General features: G+C 42.9%; 1 protein-coding gene across 1 annotated transcript in view; it reads right to left on the bottom strand.

The window, feature by feature from the left end:
- The window catches only part of ABCG1 (ATP binding cassette subfamily G member 1), a 49,071-nt gene extending 29,473 nt beyond the window's left edge, over positions 1–19,598 (bottom strand). Inside the window, exon 1 of the mRNA XM_008630581.2 lies at positions 19,325–19,598. Coding sequence (XP_008628803.1) covers positions 19,325–19,544 — 220 coding nt within the window. The 5' untranslated portion in view covers positions 19,545–19,598. The remainder of the gene's footprint in view (positions 1–19,324) is intronic.
- Between the last annotated feature and the right edge of the window lie 1,235 nt (positions 19,599–20,833).

Here is a 20,833-nt window from a genome sequence, read left to right on the forward strand (position 1 = left end):
CATCCGACCCTCTGAACAACTCCTGCACATCCCTGCCCTGCCTCTGCCCACCCTCTCAAAGCAATTCTGCACTGCAAACTGCAAGACACACTTCCATCCCCTCACATTCCCATTGCTCCTGCCCCATTCTCTCCCACAAGAAGGTGAAGAACCCTTGGAGCCCAGAGGACCCTTTGAAACACGCTCGGGGGCAAATAGGTGTTTTAAAAAGTCAATTTTAAGCTCATGCACTGAGTCTTTAACCCTACTATACACACCCAGGAGCAGAGACATGGACAGAAACTTCCTGATGGGCCTTCAAACCTGGAAAAGCTGTCAGAGGGAACAGGAGTCGTGTTCAGGAGAGCTGCTGGGGCTGAAGCAGCTCCGATGGCAGCAGGACATCCCTGCTCCCTGCCATATGGACAGCTGGAGCACGTGTCCTGGGAGACTTCTATTTTCAGAAATAGCCATGCTGATTCTGATCACTTCTCCTCCAAACTGTCAAGACTTTAATGAAGTAGAAACATGGGATAATGTATTTATTTCAGCACTAATCGAGTAAAAGATACAACCTATAATCCTGAATGCAAAATTAAAGGAAAACCTGAAGCGTGTGCAGAAATAAACCCTCCATTACCTCCACTTCTCTCATTTTACTTAGAACAACTGTGGTTTTATCTCTCCCTTCTAGAATATTTACACTAATGAAGTTGCCCAAATTAAAATACTTTTAGTTGTCAGCAAACTAAATACACAATCCTCTAAACACCACTGAAATAATTATCATCTTCTGCAGCATGTCAGTGCTGAATACGTTGCAAACAAAAGCCACTGCACAGGGCATTGCTGCTTCTGGAATGGAAATGAGGTAGAACAAGCACCTTTCAGGACTCTGATTTCTGCTTTTTTTTTGCATTTGGAGAAGTTGGCATCCTCACAGGGACATATATCCATTGCACTACCATAAACTCCTAAATTTCCATCTGTTTTTGAAAGCTCCAGCTGACCTACATTTTATGTTATGGATTAGTTGAAGCTTATAGAGTAGCATCAGCAAAGCAGGAGTCTTGCTGCTAACCACATATCCTAAGCAATTAAATGTTTCATCAATAATATGTCCCACGTAAAAATCAAGTTTTCAAGAGCAAAACTCTTCAACATTTCGCACACAAAACAGAAAAAAAATCATTTGATATATGCATTTTAATTGCAGTATAAATATCATCAATTTGACTAATTTTGATTTCACAGACTAAAAAAATTCAAATGTACACATTAAAATGATTTGAAGTTTTAAAAAAAGGATGAACCTTGATTCACATTTTCAGGACATACTAAAATAAGGCATCAGAGTCACTCTGCATTTTGGAAATCCTGTCTTTTTGGAATTATCTGCAGAATTATTTTTGAAGCAAGGTGGGAAGCAGTAAGTCGTATCACAAAAGCATGACTTCCACTACAGGTTTTCCACTTTATTCTGAGAGAAAATTCAACTTTGAGTTTTGGAGGTGGATTTTTTTGCTTGGTTATGTTCTTGGCAAACCAGCAGCAAGTCACTCCAGAGGCCAGTGGAACTCCTGAGGTGAGGATGATCCAAGTCTTAAGTCCTTGAGTCAGATCAAGAACTCCAGCTTGGGTCTCTTAGAGTTTCAAGAGCCCTGGTCATCCATTTGGCTGGGTTTTTCCTCTTCCTAACTATAAAGTCCTCGACCTAACAAATCTCCTGCATTAAAATATAGTCAGAAGAAAATATAGTGAAGAAACAACATGTTTCTACTCTGACGCACTGTCATTTTTCAACAAAGAGAGGATATTAAGGATTTTCAGAGGGATTTTCGTTACAGGCTCTTCAGGAGGCCCTCTGTGCTAACAGCCTTTTCCCTTGTATTTTTTACTCTGCATTGGTTCATTTTCCAGTAACAACTGTAACTTCTTTTGACGTTTTCTGTCCTTCTTTACAATTAGGTTATTCAGCTCTTCAGTGAAAAGGCAAAGGGTAAGCTATGGACTGATTTAAGCTGGCTGGTTCAACTGGTCTAATTAGACAGGAGAAATTTGGTAGTAAAAGCAGCTGCTTCCTCCACAAACTGGAAGTCCATCAAAAGAAATGAGCTATTTTAATGGCCTGAAGACTCATGTATATCATTAGTAAGAGAGACACACATAAAAAATGTTGGTCTTCTCATAACTTTCTAATTAGATGTCTCTGTAAACCATATTCCACAACACATCTTTTCTCCCAAAGTCAAGACAACATGTTTCCATTTCTTCTTGTCCACCAACTAAACTGACAAGAACATTTCAAAAACAAGTTGTTTGGATACATTACCCGAAAATTCAACTTGACTGTCACGTGAGGTTTCTTTATTCCCTTATTATAGGACTTTATTTCACTGGTCTACCTATACTTTATTACTTCTGTAAGTCATTTATCTCTGCTACCTATTAACACACCAGTACACACAGGAAATAAAGAGGAGATAAAGAGTCCAGGGTGTTACACTGTTTTCTCCATAAATACTGTCACTTTAAATGAAATAATGAAGGGACACAGTTAGAAGAATATCCATGTCACCTCAAACCATGCTTTGATCCTAAAATTCACAGGCACTCAACACACCCAGCTCCTGCCAAACAACGCAGCACCACTAAAATCAATACAGTGGCACAGGCTTGTGTTGGTTCAGAAGCTGCCACAGACTCAGGGATCAAAAGCAGGGATTCATGACAGCCTAGACACAAGGCAATACTGCAGGACTCCAAAGAGTGGAAGACAGAAACCTTCCACGTCGGAACACCGATGTATCGGGAACTCAGAATCTCAATATGGGGCTTATTTTAACCAGCTGCCAACATCTATAATGTAAACATTAAATGTGAGCTGTTCTACTGGGCCTGGCAGGGACAGAGAGGATTTTCCTGCCGAGCAGCCCCCATGGAGCAGCTCTGGGGCACTATTGATAACACGCTGGGCAGGGCTTGCACAAAGTCAAGGTTTGCTTTTTTTAAAGTAGCCCTGGGTGTGCCAGAAGCTGGGAGGGGGCACAGGCAGCTTGGCTTCACTAATTAAACTGCCCTGATCTTCATCCACGAGTTTTCAGCTTTTGCTCTTCTCTCTCCTGTTCTGGGGGCGTGGAGGAGACACTGAGGGAGTGGCTGTGTGGATGCTCAGCCACTGGCCAGGGCCACCCCACCACAGCTATTTCCCTGTGGGAATGTGGAGATTCACTTTTCTGGCATCTTTTGATGAAATTCATAGTAACTTACAGTCCACTGACCATCAGTGAAATCTTCTGTCAATAAAGGGAGCCGAGGTTGCTGACTAATTTGTACACATGCTCTTACACAGTAGGAACCTACATGGATTCAAAGGAGTAGCACCTCTGCTATGAGGAAAGGACTGGAGAATTGGGATTATTCAGCCTGGAAAGGAGAAGCTTTTAGCCACCTAACTGTGGCCTTCCAGTGCCTGAAGGGAGCTGACAAGAAAGATGGAGAGGGACTATTTACAAGGGATGGAGTGACAGGACAAGGAGGAATGGCTTCAAACTGAGTAGATTCAGATTAGATACCAGAAAGAAATTCTTCCCTGTGAGGGTGGGGAGGCCCTGGCACAGGTTGCCCAGAAAAACTGCGGCTGCCCCTGGATCCCTAAAAAAAGGGCTGGATGGGTTTTGGAGCAGCCTGGTCTGGTGGAAGGTGTCCCTGCCCATGGCAGGGGATTGGAGCAAGATGATCTCAGTTCCCTTCCAACCCAAACCATTCTATGATTCTAGGAATGTGTCCAGCCCTGTTTCTCACTGCTGTGAAACACCTGAGGAAAAATTTGGTCTACTGCCTATTAGGTACAACAGCTCATGCAATCCATGTTTTTAAAAATACCATAAAAATAAGTAATATCTTAAAATATTTTAAAATCTCATTGTGACATGAATTACACACAGTGATAAAACAATTGTGGTCTGCCAGGCTACAGACAGTTCTCAGGGCAGCGTGTTCAGTGCCATATGGGCAATGCACAAGTTCAAAGTTTTGAAGCAATTTTTTCTAAGTGTATGTGACAGAACAAGGCACAGTAATAGCAGCCGTAGCCTGTGTGCAAATGGAAAAATAAGCGCCTCTAATATTGTTGGTTTTCATTTCAGTGCTGGCTAAATGCTTTTGATCATTATGTGCAAGTGATGAATGCACCACCTGTGTCTTTTTTTGTCCTTGTGCCAACAGGTGAGATTACCCTATTCTGACAGGGGCTGCAGCAATCTGGGTAATGGCACAAGTACAGAACATTGCTCTGTTACCAGATCACAACATTTTCAAAATATTGCCATGTTTTTAAATTCCTGTGTGTATGTGTTAAAACTGAGTCACTGCTCCACTTCCAAGGACGACCCGAGTGAAACCCAACACGCTGCTTTTAAGCTCTGCTATCTGCCCCCAGCGGATGAGTTTCTACTTCTGTACTTGTAATATTTGTAACAGTTCTTGTGTATTTACAGCTAGTATTACTGTTAGCACAGCAGCCTCCACATGCCCTGGTCCCATATTCTTAGTCTACTGACATCAAATATTAAGCTCAAGATCTTGGAGCAGGGACAGCATCTTACCCACTCAATTCCTGTCTCCCACACTCTCCATTTGTTTGCTGTTGATAAATTGTCCTTATACAACTGAAGGGTTTGCTACAGTTCCTACAGCACTGCTCTTAAGACCCTCATATGTCAGTAAAGCGAAGGTCACACCAGGATTAGTTTCACACAGAGTGGTTTATTCAAAACATAATAAAAATTAAAATCGGGCTTTTCCCACAAAAATCCCACTGCCTGTTATGTTAGAATAATGCCTGGGCAAACTGCACAAGGCATGCTCGTGTGGAGGGGTGTTTGCTGAACTTAAACCAGAAAGTGCTTTTAGAACTGAGGAAGAAGCAAGGGCAGAGAATAGGGCTTGACTCCCAAAGTACTTAAACCCCAAGAATGGGACCTGGTCTGGTGGAAATAGCTGATGGATGACTCAAAACCAGTCTCCTCATGAATCCAAGAGAGCTGCTGTTTCTGTCCCAGCATTCCAGGGACAGCAAAGGCAGGGGTCACCCACGGAGATCACCCATGAGCTGGGGGTGCAGGAGTGTCTGGAGGCAATGAGCATAAGGAGAACATGCCACTGCCTTTGGGGAGGTTTACATCTGTCACTTTTTCCATCTTGCAAAGCCGCAAAGAAAATGGTGTAGGTGGACGGCTCAAGATTGCTCTTCTCAAAGGCTTCCTCCTGAAATGGGCGCCTACGCTCTAATACTGACTAAGCTGCTGGGCTTTGCTTCTGATCTCATTAGATAATAATACTGCAATACAAAAGGAGGGGTTAATCTTGACTATATCCCCAATCTCCTTTCCTTGTGTACAGTTGTAAACACCCTGGAAGCATCTGGAGCCACTTCTTCCTCTGGTTTTAGTGTCAGCACCCGCACAGAATGGCTGCCACTGGAGATGGGGGAGCTGGAGGAGGGGAGATAGGTGGGACCATCTTTTAAAAGACACTGGGCAATTCACACAAATCCTGAGCTGTGGGAGTGCCAGGGTGGCCAGCAGAAAAGACAACTCAGTACAGCTCTTGTCATCTTTATCTCACTTGCCTCACCCCTGTGATGAAGAGACCACCGAGCACTCCTGCTCACAGCTCGGAGATGTGTAAGGGGTACACAGTGTGGATCCCCTCCAGGCTGACCACAAGCAGGCAATAGCCTCCCTAGCCCACTCCCTTTCCCACATCGGAGGTGCTCAGGGAAGGCAAATGCAGCCACAAGGGAACGTGGACACCCACCATGTGCAGAGAGCTCTTCCTGGGAAGTGCCCTCCAGCTGTGGACCTGCAGTGCTCTTATTTGCCTTCCTGGTGCAGTTAAGGAACGTTTCTAGTCCCCAAAAAAATCAGTCAGAAGAACATCTCTACCATATCCCTGTTCTCTGCACCCCTCTCTCAGTGGCTCTTGCAAATCGAAGCACATTATTCTACTTAAAACCTCCGTATTTTCCTTCGGCACTCCAAGATACACAACTCCCCCCAGTTTTCACCAGCAAACCACTGTTCAAACAAACAGAAGTAGCAGACATTTATCTGGCACGTAAACATACTCTCCTTTACACCCAGCAGGAAAGCAAGCTGCAAAAATGTTCAGCTAATGAGGAAATTCAGACAATGACGTCGGCAGCTGTAAACAGCAAAATTGCCCAAACAGGTCTGAATTGGACCCACCACTGCTACACATGAGAGCTCCAACCAATTCTTACAACTTCTAAAGGAAACAAGAACAAAGCACAAACAATCTGATTACAAGAGAAATGACTGGGAGCAGAAAATTACTCAACTTATGCAAAGTAATAAGTCCCTATTGAAAAGCATCTGCAAAATGCTGCCTTTTCTTCCTGCTATTCTTTACACCACTGGCACTCAGATAAAACAGCTTCCATTTTACACTCATTTTTCCTGCTATTTTAGCCTGTTATGCAGTTAATCCAATAGCAACAGACCTGAACCACTTCTAAGCAACCGATACTCTCTTGCTTTTCATTTAAAAAAAAAAAAATCAGGCTGCCGCTGCTTTCCCATAATTACATCATCTTGTCACTACAAAGGAGGAGGAGGAATATACACCTCGATAAAAATGTTATCTTCAAAGTGTTTGTTGCAGTGATACACAGGCAGTTTTTGTACATAAATAAATATACCTGAGTGTATGTGCATACATACATCTAAATAAGGAAACAGAGATAACCTATAAATATCTACATATAACCTATATATATATATAGCCTGGGTATATATATACTCACTAATATTTACAGGTATCTATATAGATATATTAAATGGATATATATTGAACATATTTATATATAAAAAGACAATGCACATACAATATACTTGTAACACATTTCTCTTAGCACTCTGAAAGGAGATCCTCTGATGCTTTCAGACACACCCATATTGCATGGTGTCTGCTGACACATTCCACCACCATATAAACAGGCCTTGAATACTGGTGACATTCAACACTGACATTTAAAATTAATTACATTGGCTTCTGTATTTTTTAGAATGCAGTTTTAGCAGTGAAACATACAAATAAGTTGAAAAGTTTCTTCTGGGTATTAGGCCATACCCTTCCTTCATCAAACTTTATTAATTTCTGTTAATTTGGTCCAGAATGTTCTATCCTAAGACAGCAGCGCTGGCAGAATGCTGATACCTGTTCTTGGCTAAACTCTGTCCAATTTGTCATTGCAGTGATTCCAAGGTTCATTTGGGCCTGTACTTTTAGAGCAGAACAGTATGAACATCTGAGAAGAATTGTAGGTTGACTTTGAAGTTATTTTTGTTTACTGTAAAATATGTGCCACCTTTTGTCCCAATCCAGTTTGCTTGGGGAGTTTATTTTTACTTCCTGTCAATAAGAATCAAAAGATGAGTGCTGAAATGTCACAGCCATGCCCTATATGGAAAAGCCTGCTTTATTTTTATGTATTTGGTTGATTTTATAATGTGAATAGAATATATGGGATTCAGGAGACTGATGCCCATACCTCTGCTTGGAGACTAAAGAGTAAATCTGTTAAGTATTATCATGCATATTCTGAAGTTTCATCTTTCTTTTGGTGTCCCCAGATGTCACACTACTGCACAAGACACAATCATGCTCCATGAACACCAAGTCTTACAGTAACCCCAGGGTTTATGGACTTGTGAGTACTTCAGGTTATGTATTTCTCCTTCAGGTTTACATCATCATTCTCCCAGGCAAGAAATCAAATAGTCAACCTCCTTCAGGGATGTCTGTCAAGCTCCTCTGACTGTTTGTGATATAGCAGCTCACACATATTGTCATAACTCAGCCTTTAAGACAGCAGAACCTGATTTATTATAATCACAAGTGCACAATTTATTATAATCACTCCATTCCCTATTTGCAGTCACAACTTTCCTGAAACTTTCACATGAGAGGGTAAAAATGTGCCTAATGCGAGTTCCACTTCAGTGATGATTTACACCACAGGGAAACTTTCCATGGGCTTAAACAAACAACTGGCCAGCCATATTATTTCATTTATTTTTAAATACAAAGCTTAGAAAAATCAAACCAGCCAAGAAGGTCTAAAAATGGTCTGTGCTCAGTTATGTGATAAAAGGCCAGTCAGAGTGAGCACAGAGACTGAGCTGAGGCTCAGAGGACGCAGCCCCCTCCCTGAATTGGCCACTCTGAAGATGTGAAGATGAAAGGGCCAGGATTACTGTTCCTGGAGGAAAGCCCACCAAGATGTGTCCACAGGGAAATTCTCTCCCTGGAATGCTGTACTTTACCATGTTGTGCAGGGGGAACAGAAATTTGGGATGGTGTAAAACCAGCCAAAGGGGTGGCTATGGGAATTACAGAGTGAGAACTACCCATCACAGGACATTTAGGAGAATTGCAAAAGGCAGGGAAAGAAATGGATCAAGGACTGAGGAGGAACAGGCCTGAGAAAGTAGATGGAAATGGGGATTAAAGGGGCCAGAAGCATGTAAGGAGGCAACTACAGCTGTCTGACAGGGATCCTAATGGGACTCCTGATAAGCACTGTTCCCAGATTTCTCACGTGGGAATGCCCTCACCACTGTGAGTTCATGTGCAGAGATGGTCTCAGCATGAGCAGCAGAAGTTTTTCAGCTGCTGGAGCAAGAGGCTGCAAATCTGAGGGGTTGTAGGTCCAGGTGCCAACAACAACTGAAGGAGACCAGAGTCTGAGGACCTGATTGGATGGACAGTGTCCAAAACCCACTGGGGCAGAAACCTTTTGTGTGTGCTTGTGTGTGGAATCCACAATCACCCAGCCAGGAGGAATGTCAGCGAGACACCAGGGCTGCTCAGGTTTGCCCATCTGTGTTTAGGAGGGTGCTGGAAAAGCCCTCTGTCCTCCTGCTGGTCCATAGAGCTGGCTGGGTGCCCTGCCTCACCACTAACTGGCCTTGGAGTTACAGAAGCAAGGCTGCCACACACCAGGGCAGGAGGAATCCCCTTATGTCTCAAAGCCCCACCAGCTCCAGCCACTACTAACAGTGTGATTTTTACAATCATTATCATTGGACACTCTTGCACACTCCTTGTGAAGGACACAGCAGCTCTGGTTACAAAACAGACTGACCCAACTCGTTTTCCAAAAAGTCTCCCATCAATCATCTTTGTATCTATGTACTGTCAATTTGTTCCTCTGGGGCAAATTCTTCTTCAAGTAATTCTTCAAGACTCAGGATCAAAATGAAAACCCAGGGGAGTAACTTTTCACTGCCAGCTGTGCACAGATGTGCCCCTCTGCACTGTCCTCGCCTTTCTGACTCACGTTTCTCTGGTGACAGCATAAGACCGTCACCTCTCCAAGTGGAGAAGGAAGAGGAACTCAGTTCCAGACAGCCACTCACAGGCTTCAGCTTCATGAGACTCAAATAGCATTTTAGGCAGTCAGGCCTTGATATTCATATGCAATAAGCTGGCTGCAGTTTGTGGCTTTTTGACCCAGAAAAAGAAGATGCTCTTCCTCTAATTGCAAATATTTAGCTTCAATCCCCTTTCTTTTAATTGGGTACTCATTTACCCATTCTAGCCCTGCCATGCTGGTGTTATTAGAGTGCTTAATATTCAAAGCACTTGAGGTAATAACATCATGACTAAAAAAAATTACAGTGGCCATGCTCTGCTGGTGCAGCCCCATCCACTTGACTGCTTCAAAAGCACAGAACAGATGCAACAGGGCAGAATTTAACTCCATCGCTTAACAAGAGTATTAAAAGCTTCAGTTTCTGGGGTTCTTTTCCTTTAAATTTCATATTAACCAGGTGCACCACTTCATTTGAAACTTCTTTGTTCTGTCTGGCATAAAAGCTTACCCTCTAAAGCTCAGCAAGAGACAGAGCATGGGTCCATTCTCATTCACCCAGGAACCTGATCACTGTATATTCTATCTTCTCCTCTCTTTTGCAGCAGAAGAGCTGCAATTATAAACATTTGTCATTACCCTAAACATGTGAAGCTGGAAGAAATATGATTCTTACACAAAAGATGCAGGCTGTACGTACCAGATGAGAGGTGGATGTGAAATTAGCTTGTAAAGCCAAGGTCTCTGCCATTTATTTTTATCTGGAACAGATACATAACAAAAAAACCTGAACAAACAAGCGGTCATCTCTTTGGCTATTATGTAATTCCACATAGTTCTGCCTGGTGAGAATCTGGATGGCTTTATCCCTGTACCTTCTGAAGAAAATTAAGTCCTCAGAATGCACCTGTTTCCCTCACAAATCAGCAAAGTCTAAATGAGCTGTAAATGGGAATAGAAGCCCAGCAGTGACAAGAAGGTCCAATAAGGAAACGCAGTCCCACGGGTTCCCACGGCATGACTCGAGCCATACTGCAGCACACACCCCCAGCCACACCACTTCCTAGACAGAATTGCTTTGTCCTCGTTCCAGAGACACCTACACAGGACCAGTCCTGCTGTATTTTATGCCACCACTCACATCTGATCAAATATTCACTCCAAAGTCTACTTTTCTAAGAGACAAAGTGTCCAAAGGCCAAATTAAACTCAAAACGTCTGCACTAAAGCACAGAATTCACAAGGGAGACACTTTCAAAACAATCATTCATGGGGATATTTCAGCAGGCCTCCTTAGTTACTTGTAGGAAGCTACTGAGGTTCAAAGTTACTGAAAACAACCAAAACTGTTCGGCCTTCTCTGTCTGTGCTGTTGCCCTTTTCCATCACACTTGGGGATGAACAATTTCAAGAACTGGTTGAAGAGGGCAGTAATTCTCCCATACATATTTTATTATGTGTTCTTCTCACGAAGTTGGTGAAAAAGTGACTACATTTGGACAATTTGGGGACCCTCAGTCTTTCTATCTCCTGATTAACATAGGCTTTGATATCAGGAAGAAGACTGCTGTTAAAGCTTGGTCCTGGGCTTGAGAAGGAACACTCTGCCAGTCCTAGGGACTGAAGCTCTGACTATAAATTTCTTTCACAGAAGAAAACTAAATTTTCCACATGGTAAGAGCTTGTGGATTTGTTGTCCCCTGTACCAGTGGTGTTAACCAAAAATTGGTGGCTGCTGGGTTCAAAGCTGGCACAGTGGTCAGGCAATCTGAACCACCAACACCTCAGCTTCTTACTGTCCCAAGGCTTTTGGTAAGAGAGATAAGATCTTGTCCAGAAGTTTCTGATAAAAGATTTGGCAACATTAATTGTATGTGATGTCTTTTGGAAGGAATACCTAAAAGAAAAGAGGGGCATTTTGTCATCTGGCATGGATGTCATGTTTCAGCAGGGTCTTTTATTGAAGTTCCAAAATAAAATAATCCCACAAGAAGGTAGGTGGCCAGTTCTCTCAGCTGCCTGCTGCAAAGGAAGGGACTCTGGGCACAATGACCCAAACTCCCAATTTACTTCTGACAAAAACTCAGTCTTATGTAAGACACATATCCTTCTGCAAGTCACAGAGGTTCTAGGAGTAAAGCATGGCTGCTGCATTTAGGTTTTGCCTCAAGGACATTCACTTTGAGAATGAACACCCACCTTTCAGTTTGCACCGCTTTAATTTTAAATTCAAATCAGTTCATTCCCACGTGCTAAGCTACCATGTAAATCTTCCTGGGGTTCTCCTTGCATGTTGTTTCTTGTAAGTCTTGACATGTTAATTTTAATAATAAGACCGAACACTGTTTTCTAGAAGAAGACAAAAGCATCCACCAGTTTAAAGGGTGCAGATGTAAATCATAAAGCAGTGCAGATGTGAATTATAAAGCAATTGAGGCAGGACCTGCCACATTCTCAGTAGTACCATGTTCTGTCTCCCCAGTTTACCTACAAGAACAATGCTAGAGGGAAGAGTGAAGCAAATAATTTTTTAGAGAATACAAAGCCGAACTCTGAGATACTAAAATCCCTGATAACAAAAATCTGCCCGAGTGAGCTGGTAAGCTCAGACCCCATGGAATTCCAGAAGGCACTCTCCAAAGTGGCATGTAAGTGCACAAAAAAAAAAATGAACTTTAACAGCACTTTTACTCGAGTTAGCTTCTACTTTTGGCTGCTCTTGTGATTTCTCTTTCCTTTTAGTGAAGTTGTGGAAAACCCTGACCAACCATGTGATGTCTGAAGCCTCCAATTGCAAAATGCCTCTTGCTTCATCTTCCCTCAGCCTTCAGACAGATCTTCAGACCACTGAAACCAAAGCTACTTTGAAATGTGACAGAAGTACACCCAGAGATGGTGCACGTTGTCTCTACCTCCTCAACACCCCAAGCAGGACATGACCACGTATGTGCAGAGGATAAATCATTTCATCAAATCCCACTCAGCATACAGAAAGTTCTAGTGGAGGGTGTCAGGGTGAATTGCAGCCAGACCCTAACACATTCTCTGAGAGATGGAACAACAAAGACCAGAGCTCAGACTCCCAACAACTCACTGTGACCACTTCTTGGCACATAAATTAAAAAATGTTTTAATTGGTATCTCTCTAAAACTTCCTTCCTCAGTTACAAGTTTTCACAGCAGCAGTTAATAAAATGTATTGTATCAAAACATTAGCTAGCATGAAAAATAGTGAGGAGATCATAATGTTTAGGTTTAATAAACAATACAGCAAAGAGAAAGAAGAAGGTGATGTTCTGCTCACACAAAGACTCAGTGACCAAAACTCACTGAGTCAAACTCAAGGCTCATTTCTAAAAAAGCTCCAGGTCAAAAAAAACCCCCAAACAAACAAGCAAACAAAAATCAAACCCCAACAAAACCAAACCCACAGTAACAATGGGATCTGCTTGAAGAAAAACAAGTAATGCTGAAGTAAGGTCTTACTCAGCTGGAAAACAGTAGAAGGATCAGACAAAGGGGCTGACCAAGACCTGTACCCAATAACCTCTGTTTTATGGAACACATGCAAAAGGACACTGGGAGTTATTTATCACTTAATGAAACACTGTGAACTATTCCAGAAACAGTGACTACTCAGTATATTTTTACCATCTTGACACAGCCGAAGTGTTGAAAGAAAAACTGCACGGATTTTATCAAGGTTAAAACATGTGCTTAGAAGCCCTCTGCTAAAAAATCATGTTTCATTTTTATTGATTTTGCCAACATCTTAAGCTGCTGCCAACGAATCTACACAGTATTTGCCTAAAAAGAACCTTTTACCATATTTGCCTAAAAAGAACCTTTTACCAGCATCGCAGTTGGTTGCAACCGGCCTAACTTGTTTATTCTTCCTAACATATGGATCTTAATTTGCACACATCCTCCTCTCCGAGATGAAAACACGCTCTCAGACAAAGCAGGCAAAAAATGGTCGAGAACAATACAACCCATCTGTCAGAGAGAGGCGAGGGGGGGAAAAAAAAAAAAAAAGCAAACTCTCGGAAAGTGGGTTTTGCTCATCCCGGCTCGGCATCTTCCCCTGCCTCCTTCCCATCTTAGCAACAGAGCCTGGAGCAGCCAACCAGGCAGGAGCGCATCCCGCCGGGTTACTGCAGTGCATCGGCCGCGAGTAACCGCGCCGGGCGGGCATGCGGCACCTCCACCGCACTGCACCTGCCCCGGCTCCCAGCACGGATCAGCACAGCGTTCAGGCCAAATCCTCCCCTCCTCTGTTTCATCTGGATGTCTCCGGAAGGGATGGGAGAAGGGGGAGGGGGGGGGATCTTTTAAATGAAGTCGTAGAAAGGATGCTGCAAAAAAAAAGAAAGGAAGAAAGAAAGGGCGCCCAACTGAATAAAGGAAACGGGTCGGTGCGAGCGTGTGTACCAGAACTAATTCCTAAGACAGCACCGAGGCAAATGAGCAAAGCCCAGCCTGTTTAAATCTCTGCTGATGGTTTGACAGCGGCTGAAGTTTCCATCTTATGCAGAGAACGGTATTAACATAATATACAGCCCTCGGAGCTGGAAGGCAGAGATCGCGCTGTTCTGATGACACTATCTCGGGCTGTGACGGCCACTTTTCGCCTTTCATGAATACCAAAGAACCTGCCAAAGACTCCATGTTCCCCATCGGACACCTCGGAGCCCCCCGGAATGAGCCCGGTCCTTCCTTCCTCTCCTCCCGCTGCTGCCGCTCAAAGCTGCGGAGCAACAACCTTGACAGCAAAGACAGCACCTCTCCGGTTTGTTTCCAAATGTCTGAGCCATCAGAACAAACCCAAAATAGCAAGAAATACCGCGTTTTCTGCTGAGCATGAATTTCTGTACTGCTCCAAAGCCACTCCACGAAAATCCCCGGCTGCATTCTGCCCGGCCGGAGCACGTTCCCTCAGAGGTTACTAGAGACCAAATCCTACCAGAACTCACACTCGAACGCGGCACAAATGACTCATTACAGTCCTAAAAATAACAACGGAGAAATTTCCAACTAAAACGCTGCCTAATTAACCATGAATACTGAGAAGTGTGAGAGGAAAGAAAAAAAAAAAGCTAAAGCAATCCCTGAGTTGTTGTGTTTTGAAAGCAAATTTATCACTGCTTTCTTGCTGGATGCACTCCATCAAATAGGCAGAATATTTCTATTTCCATCCTATATTATAGCAAAGCCACCTAGAAAGAATAGAGCTAATGTCTTTTCATGGATATATAGAATGTATATATATCTTTTTAAAGTAAAGCTGAATGACTTTGACCTAGACAGAAAGCTCCAAAGCACTTTTCATGCCCCCTTTGTATAGGAGACTATACATAATTCATCCCCAAACCACAATTCAGATTATTTCATGGTGCTTTTAACAGAAATGGCAGAATCCTGAGGCACTGACTTTTCTAACAAATCCTCTTGCAAACAGTTTTCAGGCAGTCCTAGTACGAAAACCTACACATCTATAATCTTTCTATGAACTGGTAAAACCAATCTCTGTGTTTCTGTGATTTGCATTTCAAACTGCAGTTTAAACACACAGCTCAGAAGCCAAGATAAGACCCACTTTCATCTCTTTCTCTAACCTTAGATAAATGGCTTTGTGACAAGGCAGTGAAACTTCGGCCACGCTCTGTTCTAAGCTCTGCAGATCTTGCTTTTTCACATTTAAGGATCCACACTGGATCTAACACAGGACTCTCCTCTTTCTCTTTGCCTCCAAGCTAGCTGGGTCCTTCATCCTAAAAGAAAGGGGAACTATCCTGGGGCTAAGCAGCCCTATTATTTCTATGTGTGCTGAAGTTCCCTTTTTCCAGCTTTGCCAGTCCATGTTAACCTCACAACAGTTCCTCCAGGAGTCCTGGGGCTTTCTGAAATCTTGAACCTCGCTGTCCCACAGAAAACCCCCAGGACATGCTCAAACATAGACTGGATTCAAAGACCGAGACACATTTTCAGTTCTGGAAGATCCTTAACCTCACAAGTCACTCAAAAATCTCTTTACTTCAAAACTGAAGGAACAGTTGTTTCTACCTGTTGACCAATTCCCTAGAAGCTTTATGGGGAAAAGGCCAAAGTCGACTGAGACCTTCTGAAACTTGTATCTCTTTAACCTCTTCAAAATTCCCATTTTGGCAACAACTCCCACGGAATGGAATGGGTCAGATACAGCTGCTTTGATCAAGGACTGACCTGCCATATTCCTTCCCTGTTAATCCCACTGACCTCAGGGGAAATTACACCAGGAATTAATCAGATCCAGAGTCACACAAATCTCTGCTACGAATTTGATAAAGCCTCATAAGGAGAGAAGCATTTATCATATAAAACTTAGAATCAAAATGCCCCTCCTTATATTTAAAGAGAAAATTATATTTAATAGTTTAATTAGGCAGTTTAAGGCTGAGACAAAAATCAATGAAAAATTCCAATTTGAAGTCTACTATGTCTTATTTAGCTTCTTTGTTGTTGACAAGCAATACAAATTCACCTTTCTTTGGGCTTTTAATGAAAAGTAAAAGACATGACATACCATGAGTTGCATTGTCTGAACAATCAAGCTAAGTACAGAACACAATGGCAGCACTACTAATTATTCCTCCTTCTGCTAATTTTCAACCTAACCTTAACATTACTTTGCAATGCCATTTTAACTGAAGGGAATTGCTCTTCAGTTGAATTCCTCTCCAACATGCTGGCACAAATTGTCTTTGCAAGGAAACTATACTTTCTGCCTTTGTGATCCAACAGTCTTGAAAGGTTTTAACTAATTCATTACAGTCGTAGAGAATGATGTAGAAATAGTAGATTTTCTTTTTCAAGCTCCATTTCAGAATAGAAACACCATTAATTTAAAAGGCATATTTTTGAAACAGCATCCCTTATCGCTTCTTACCACAACCAGCACCCAAGAACAACGTGAACTGAGAGACATCTCCTTTCTTTTTTTTCCCCAGCATGTTTTCTGCTACTCTCCTCATAAAAAGTGAATTCAAATATTTCATATTACAGCAATGAAAGAGACTTTTAGCACAGGGTATCCACAAGGAGTGCTGAACTGCAGCCACCACCAGTGTTTGGAGGTACAACATTGCCCTTCTCTTGGGCACTGCAAAGTCCCAGTTTCCCACTGGAGCAGAAACCAGTATAAGGCAGTCAGAATAGTTTTACATGTAATGCACTCAGCTACAAATCCATCAGGTTTAAACAGAGATACCCCAAATTACACACAAAATGAAATTCTACTTGCAGAACCGCTAAAACATTCAAAGAATCTGAACTGTTTGGTTCCTGCCTTCATTGGAGACTATTCAGGCAATTTGGTTTTTCATTTCTCTAATGGAAAATCTTTTCTGTTAAAACCAATATATTGAGCCAGTCTCTGGGGTAGGGAATGTGGCTGTGAGGAAAGTTTGGTTTCTGTAATCTGACCAGCAACTCACTGAAACACTGAAGCAAAAGACCTTCAGAGGGAGGTCACCTGGGCCAGCCTTCTACTCAAAGCAAGACAATCAGCAACTCCAGATCAGATCAGCTGCTCAGCCAAATCTCCCACACTCCCTGGCCATGGAGAAAGCCCCACTGTCCCTGGCTGACACATCCCAGAGCTGCACCTGGGGAACAGGTATTTATTTCCTGGGGTCCACCATAAGCCACCCGAACTGCAGTGTGTGGCCATGGGCTCTCGTTAGGTATCATCTGGCACCACTGGCAGGAGTTTGGCTCCTCTACTAGAGGGTAACTACCCTCTAGGCAGCTGTATGCCAGAGTGAGACCATCCCCCAGCTTCCCCCTCACTACACTGAACGAGCCCGGACTCCTCAGCTGCTCTTTGTAGGTCCCCTGAACAATTTTTTACCCCTTTGTCAGACCCTTTCCAGCTTCCTAGTATCTCTGTTGGTATGAGGCACCCAAAACCGATCTAATATTCCAGCTGTGCTCTTACTGATGAAGAGAAGGATAATGACTTGCCTCCAGCTGGCCATGGCCTCAATCACGGGGTGTGATTCACCTTCCTGGCTGTGAGAGCACTCTTTGGCTCACACTCACTTGGCACTGAGTGCAGACCTCCCAGGTCTGTTTTAGGTCCTTGGCAAGCAGAAGAGAGCCAAGTGCTGCTGGCAGACAGCAGCTCAGCCACTCCAAGGCTGTCCTTGGTGGTCCCAGGAATGACACAAGGTGTGGGACCAGGTGAGGAGGATCTGAACCCCTGCAAACAGGCAGCCAGGAAAGTTCAGTCTCCTCTTTCAAATCCAAATGTCACAGCCAGTCATAGCCATACCCCAGAGCTAAATCCCTCCACAGGTCATTTTCAGCTGCAGGACATTTTTGCCAGGACATTGTTTTGTTCAAGCCAAGTCACCCAGGCACGTCAGTAAATGTGAACAGAGGTTTTTGGTATAGAACCCCTCAATCACTTCTGGCCAGTGAGAAAAAGATCCAGTTAGAAATCTCAAGCTTCTAAATCTTAAATGAGACATTTTGGCATAGCTCTATTTCTTGGAGGACAAAAAAACCTTCAATGTTTTGTGTTTGTTCTGATAAGATAAAGAATAATTTTGAATGTACCAAAGTTGCTGCCAAACCAAGTTGTTCTCCTATGGACAATGTGGCTCCATGCAATTCTAGCAAATAATTAAAAGAAGGCCAGTGTGTCCACATTCAGTTTTGATGTTGAAAAGCCCATTAAAGCATGAAATCTGCAGATCTTTCAATTGTATGCACAGCCTGTCCACATACAGTAGCACTTTCATGGCAACAGCTCCAGTTCTTTTCATACCACACATTTTTAGACTACTGAAGCCTTGGTGTTGTGATAATAACACAATTTACAGACAGCAGCCAACTACTTGGTGAAACAATTTCAAGTGGAACCTTTAAGCCAGTGGACTTACAGTTTCAGAGCCAGTGCAGGTATCAAGTACGGCTCAGGTGAGCGCTGCACTGGCAGGGCCTTATCTCATAAAAGATCTAAAGCACACAACCATACAAATTTACATTACTGAGAGAGAATTCCTCAAGGAAGAGCAATTATATCATTTAGTACACAGAATCCTCCTGAAGATTTCAATATTTTCCCTTGGGCATACTTCTTTTCTCTGGCAGGAATTTACTGCACGACCTAGTTTTCCTTTCAGAGAGGACTAGTCACACACACCCAAAAAACCCCCCAAAACTCTCTAGGAAACACACGGTTACACAAAGCAAATGAAGGTATTAAAGGAATGGTTGCCAAGCAGAGGAGAAAGGACAGAGCCACCTTTCAGAACTGGAATCAGCCAAGAATATATAAAAAAGAGAGTTGAGAGTTCTTACTCCCAACACTTCTCTTTCCTTAAGAAGTGCCCAATACCTTTTGGTATGGCCTGTGTTGCAGGCTGCGAACTCTTTGCAGTGTGTATCAGCAAAGGAGCTACCCAAAGAGCATCCTGGTCCTTGACTAAACCACAGGATGACTAAACCACACCACTGGCAAGAGCCAGTGATTTCATCAAAGAAATTAGAAGCTTAGAGAGACCCATCCAAGCTGCAGAGAGACCTGTAGCTCACAGCACTTCTTTCCAAACATAGCCTTTAAAGAAAAGAATTTTTTATCCTGGTGTCTAATGCCTTCTGAAATTCTGAGATACTCGCTGTTCTGAAAGAGTACTGAAAAAACAACCATTTCACAAAACAGCCAACTGCAGGAGTAAAAAACAAAGCCTCCTCATTTCCCCCACCCCCATCTTTAAACTCCTGCATGCTCTACCCACCCTCAACAATAAATTGTAGACAGGCAGGATCACAGGACAGATATTTGGCAGCACAGCAATACTATATTTACATCAAATACTTAAGAATTGGGAGGCAGAAATAAGCAGTTGTATGAACTACTGCATCTACAGCTTCTCGTGGATGAAACCTTGTTTTCCTCACCTTTCTTTCTCCACCACGGCCCTTCCTGGATAGAGTAGGACAGTTCTTTAAACTCAATGTTCACAGCTGGCCTACGGGGCAGGTAGGAGAACCTGTGAGCTTCTGTCAGAGCATTGTCCACTTTTTTTAGGTGTCCATTCATGAGTCGAATGTCCTGGGTGTCTGTGCCATTGGAGACCACCTCGTCCACTGAAACACACACGGACTTTGGCTCGGCCATGGTGCAACCAGAACTGCTGCCACCCTGCAGGGGAAGTGCAGAAAGTTCACAGACTTTTGTTTAGGAACATGTTGCAAAGCCTTCTGCATCAGAGGAATTATTCTGTAGACAATGCAAGAATCTGGCACCGTAATGTGCTGAAAGGTGGAAGAGGAGTAAAATAAAGCAATCTTCTGTTCATTCTGCCTTGACAGAAGAGGTTAAAGAGCTCTTGCAGCACATACAGTCCCTTTAGCACTAGTTTTCCTTTCAGATCTTGCACCAGATTAATACATTTATAAGTTTAGTCCCCATTGTATTTGGTTTCTCATGCACTTAAGGAATTTGGTTCTCGTTACTCTGATTCCAGAGCTTGGGACAGAGCTGAAGGGGGAAGGGAGCTGGCTGAACAATTACTTGTGCAGACATTTCAAAAGACAGCCACTCAAAATGTCCAAAAGCTCTCGTTCCTCTGGATCAGCCTATGCTTCTGTAAAGGTGAAATGATATTTCTTAGAATTTTGAAATATACTGTTTCCTGCCTCCCTTTCTTCTGCACTGACTGTTCTGGAGACTTTTGCAACCTGGGACAACAGTAAAAGTAAAAAAAAGGTTTTTCTGGAGGTCTTTTAGGAAAGCACAATGCTTTGCACCCAAAATCCTTGAGTTCTTTCCATGCTCAATAGTGGTAACTAATGGCAATCTTATCAGCTACATAAACATACAAACCCTGCTCCAGTTCTTGCACCACTGACACTGTAAGGTCAAAGTTCTGTGCTCACAGCCATACCTCTTGCTATATTTGCCTATCACAGCATTCGGTGCAATTCCACTTGGCACTTTTTGGACTACATGACTACATCTCCTTCCCCTTCTCCCCTGACCATGACAACAGCCTTCCTCTTCTTTTTTTAAATTATGCATACAAAATCTGGATTTTTTTCCACTCCTTTTACCAGCACAGGTGCCTTGCACCAATATGAACAGGATGTGTGTAAGCTCAAAAGAAAAAACAGTAATGAATTTTCTTCAGCTAAACAGAATTTTGAACAGTTCAGAGGCTGTTGGCTGTCATCTGTTTGGTGGATGTCATAAGCAGAGCTGAACATCTGCACAGTTGTCTATTAGGAAATTTCGTATTTTTAATGCAGATTCATATAGGAAAGGACTTCTGTAGATGGCTTAAGTGCCAGGCTTTCCATGCTAACGCATCTGCCCAAGGATATACAAAGTTATCTCTTGGAAAGCAGATGTGCTGCACTACTTTTCAATGCATGAATGCAAACAGAGCTGCGGGTCCTGCCACTGTT

Source organism: Corvus brachyrhynchos, unplaced genomic scaffold, assembly GCF_000691975.1.
Source record: "Corvus brachyrhynchos isolate BGI_N302 unplaced genomic scaffold, ASM69197v1 scaffold413, whole genome shotgun sequence".
Lineage (NCBI taxonomy): Eukaryota > Metazoa > Chordata > Aves > Passeriformes > Corvidae > Corvus > Corvus brachyrhynchos.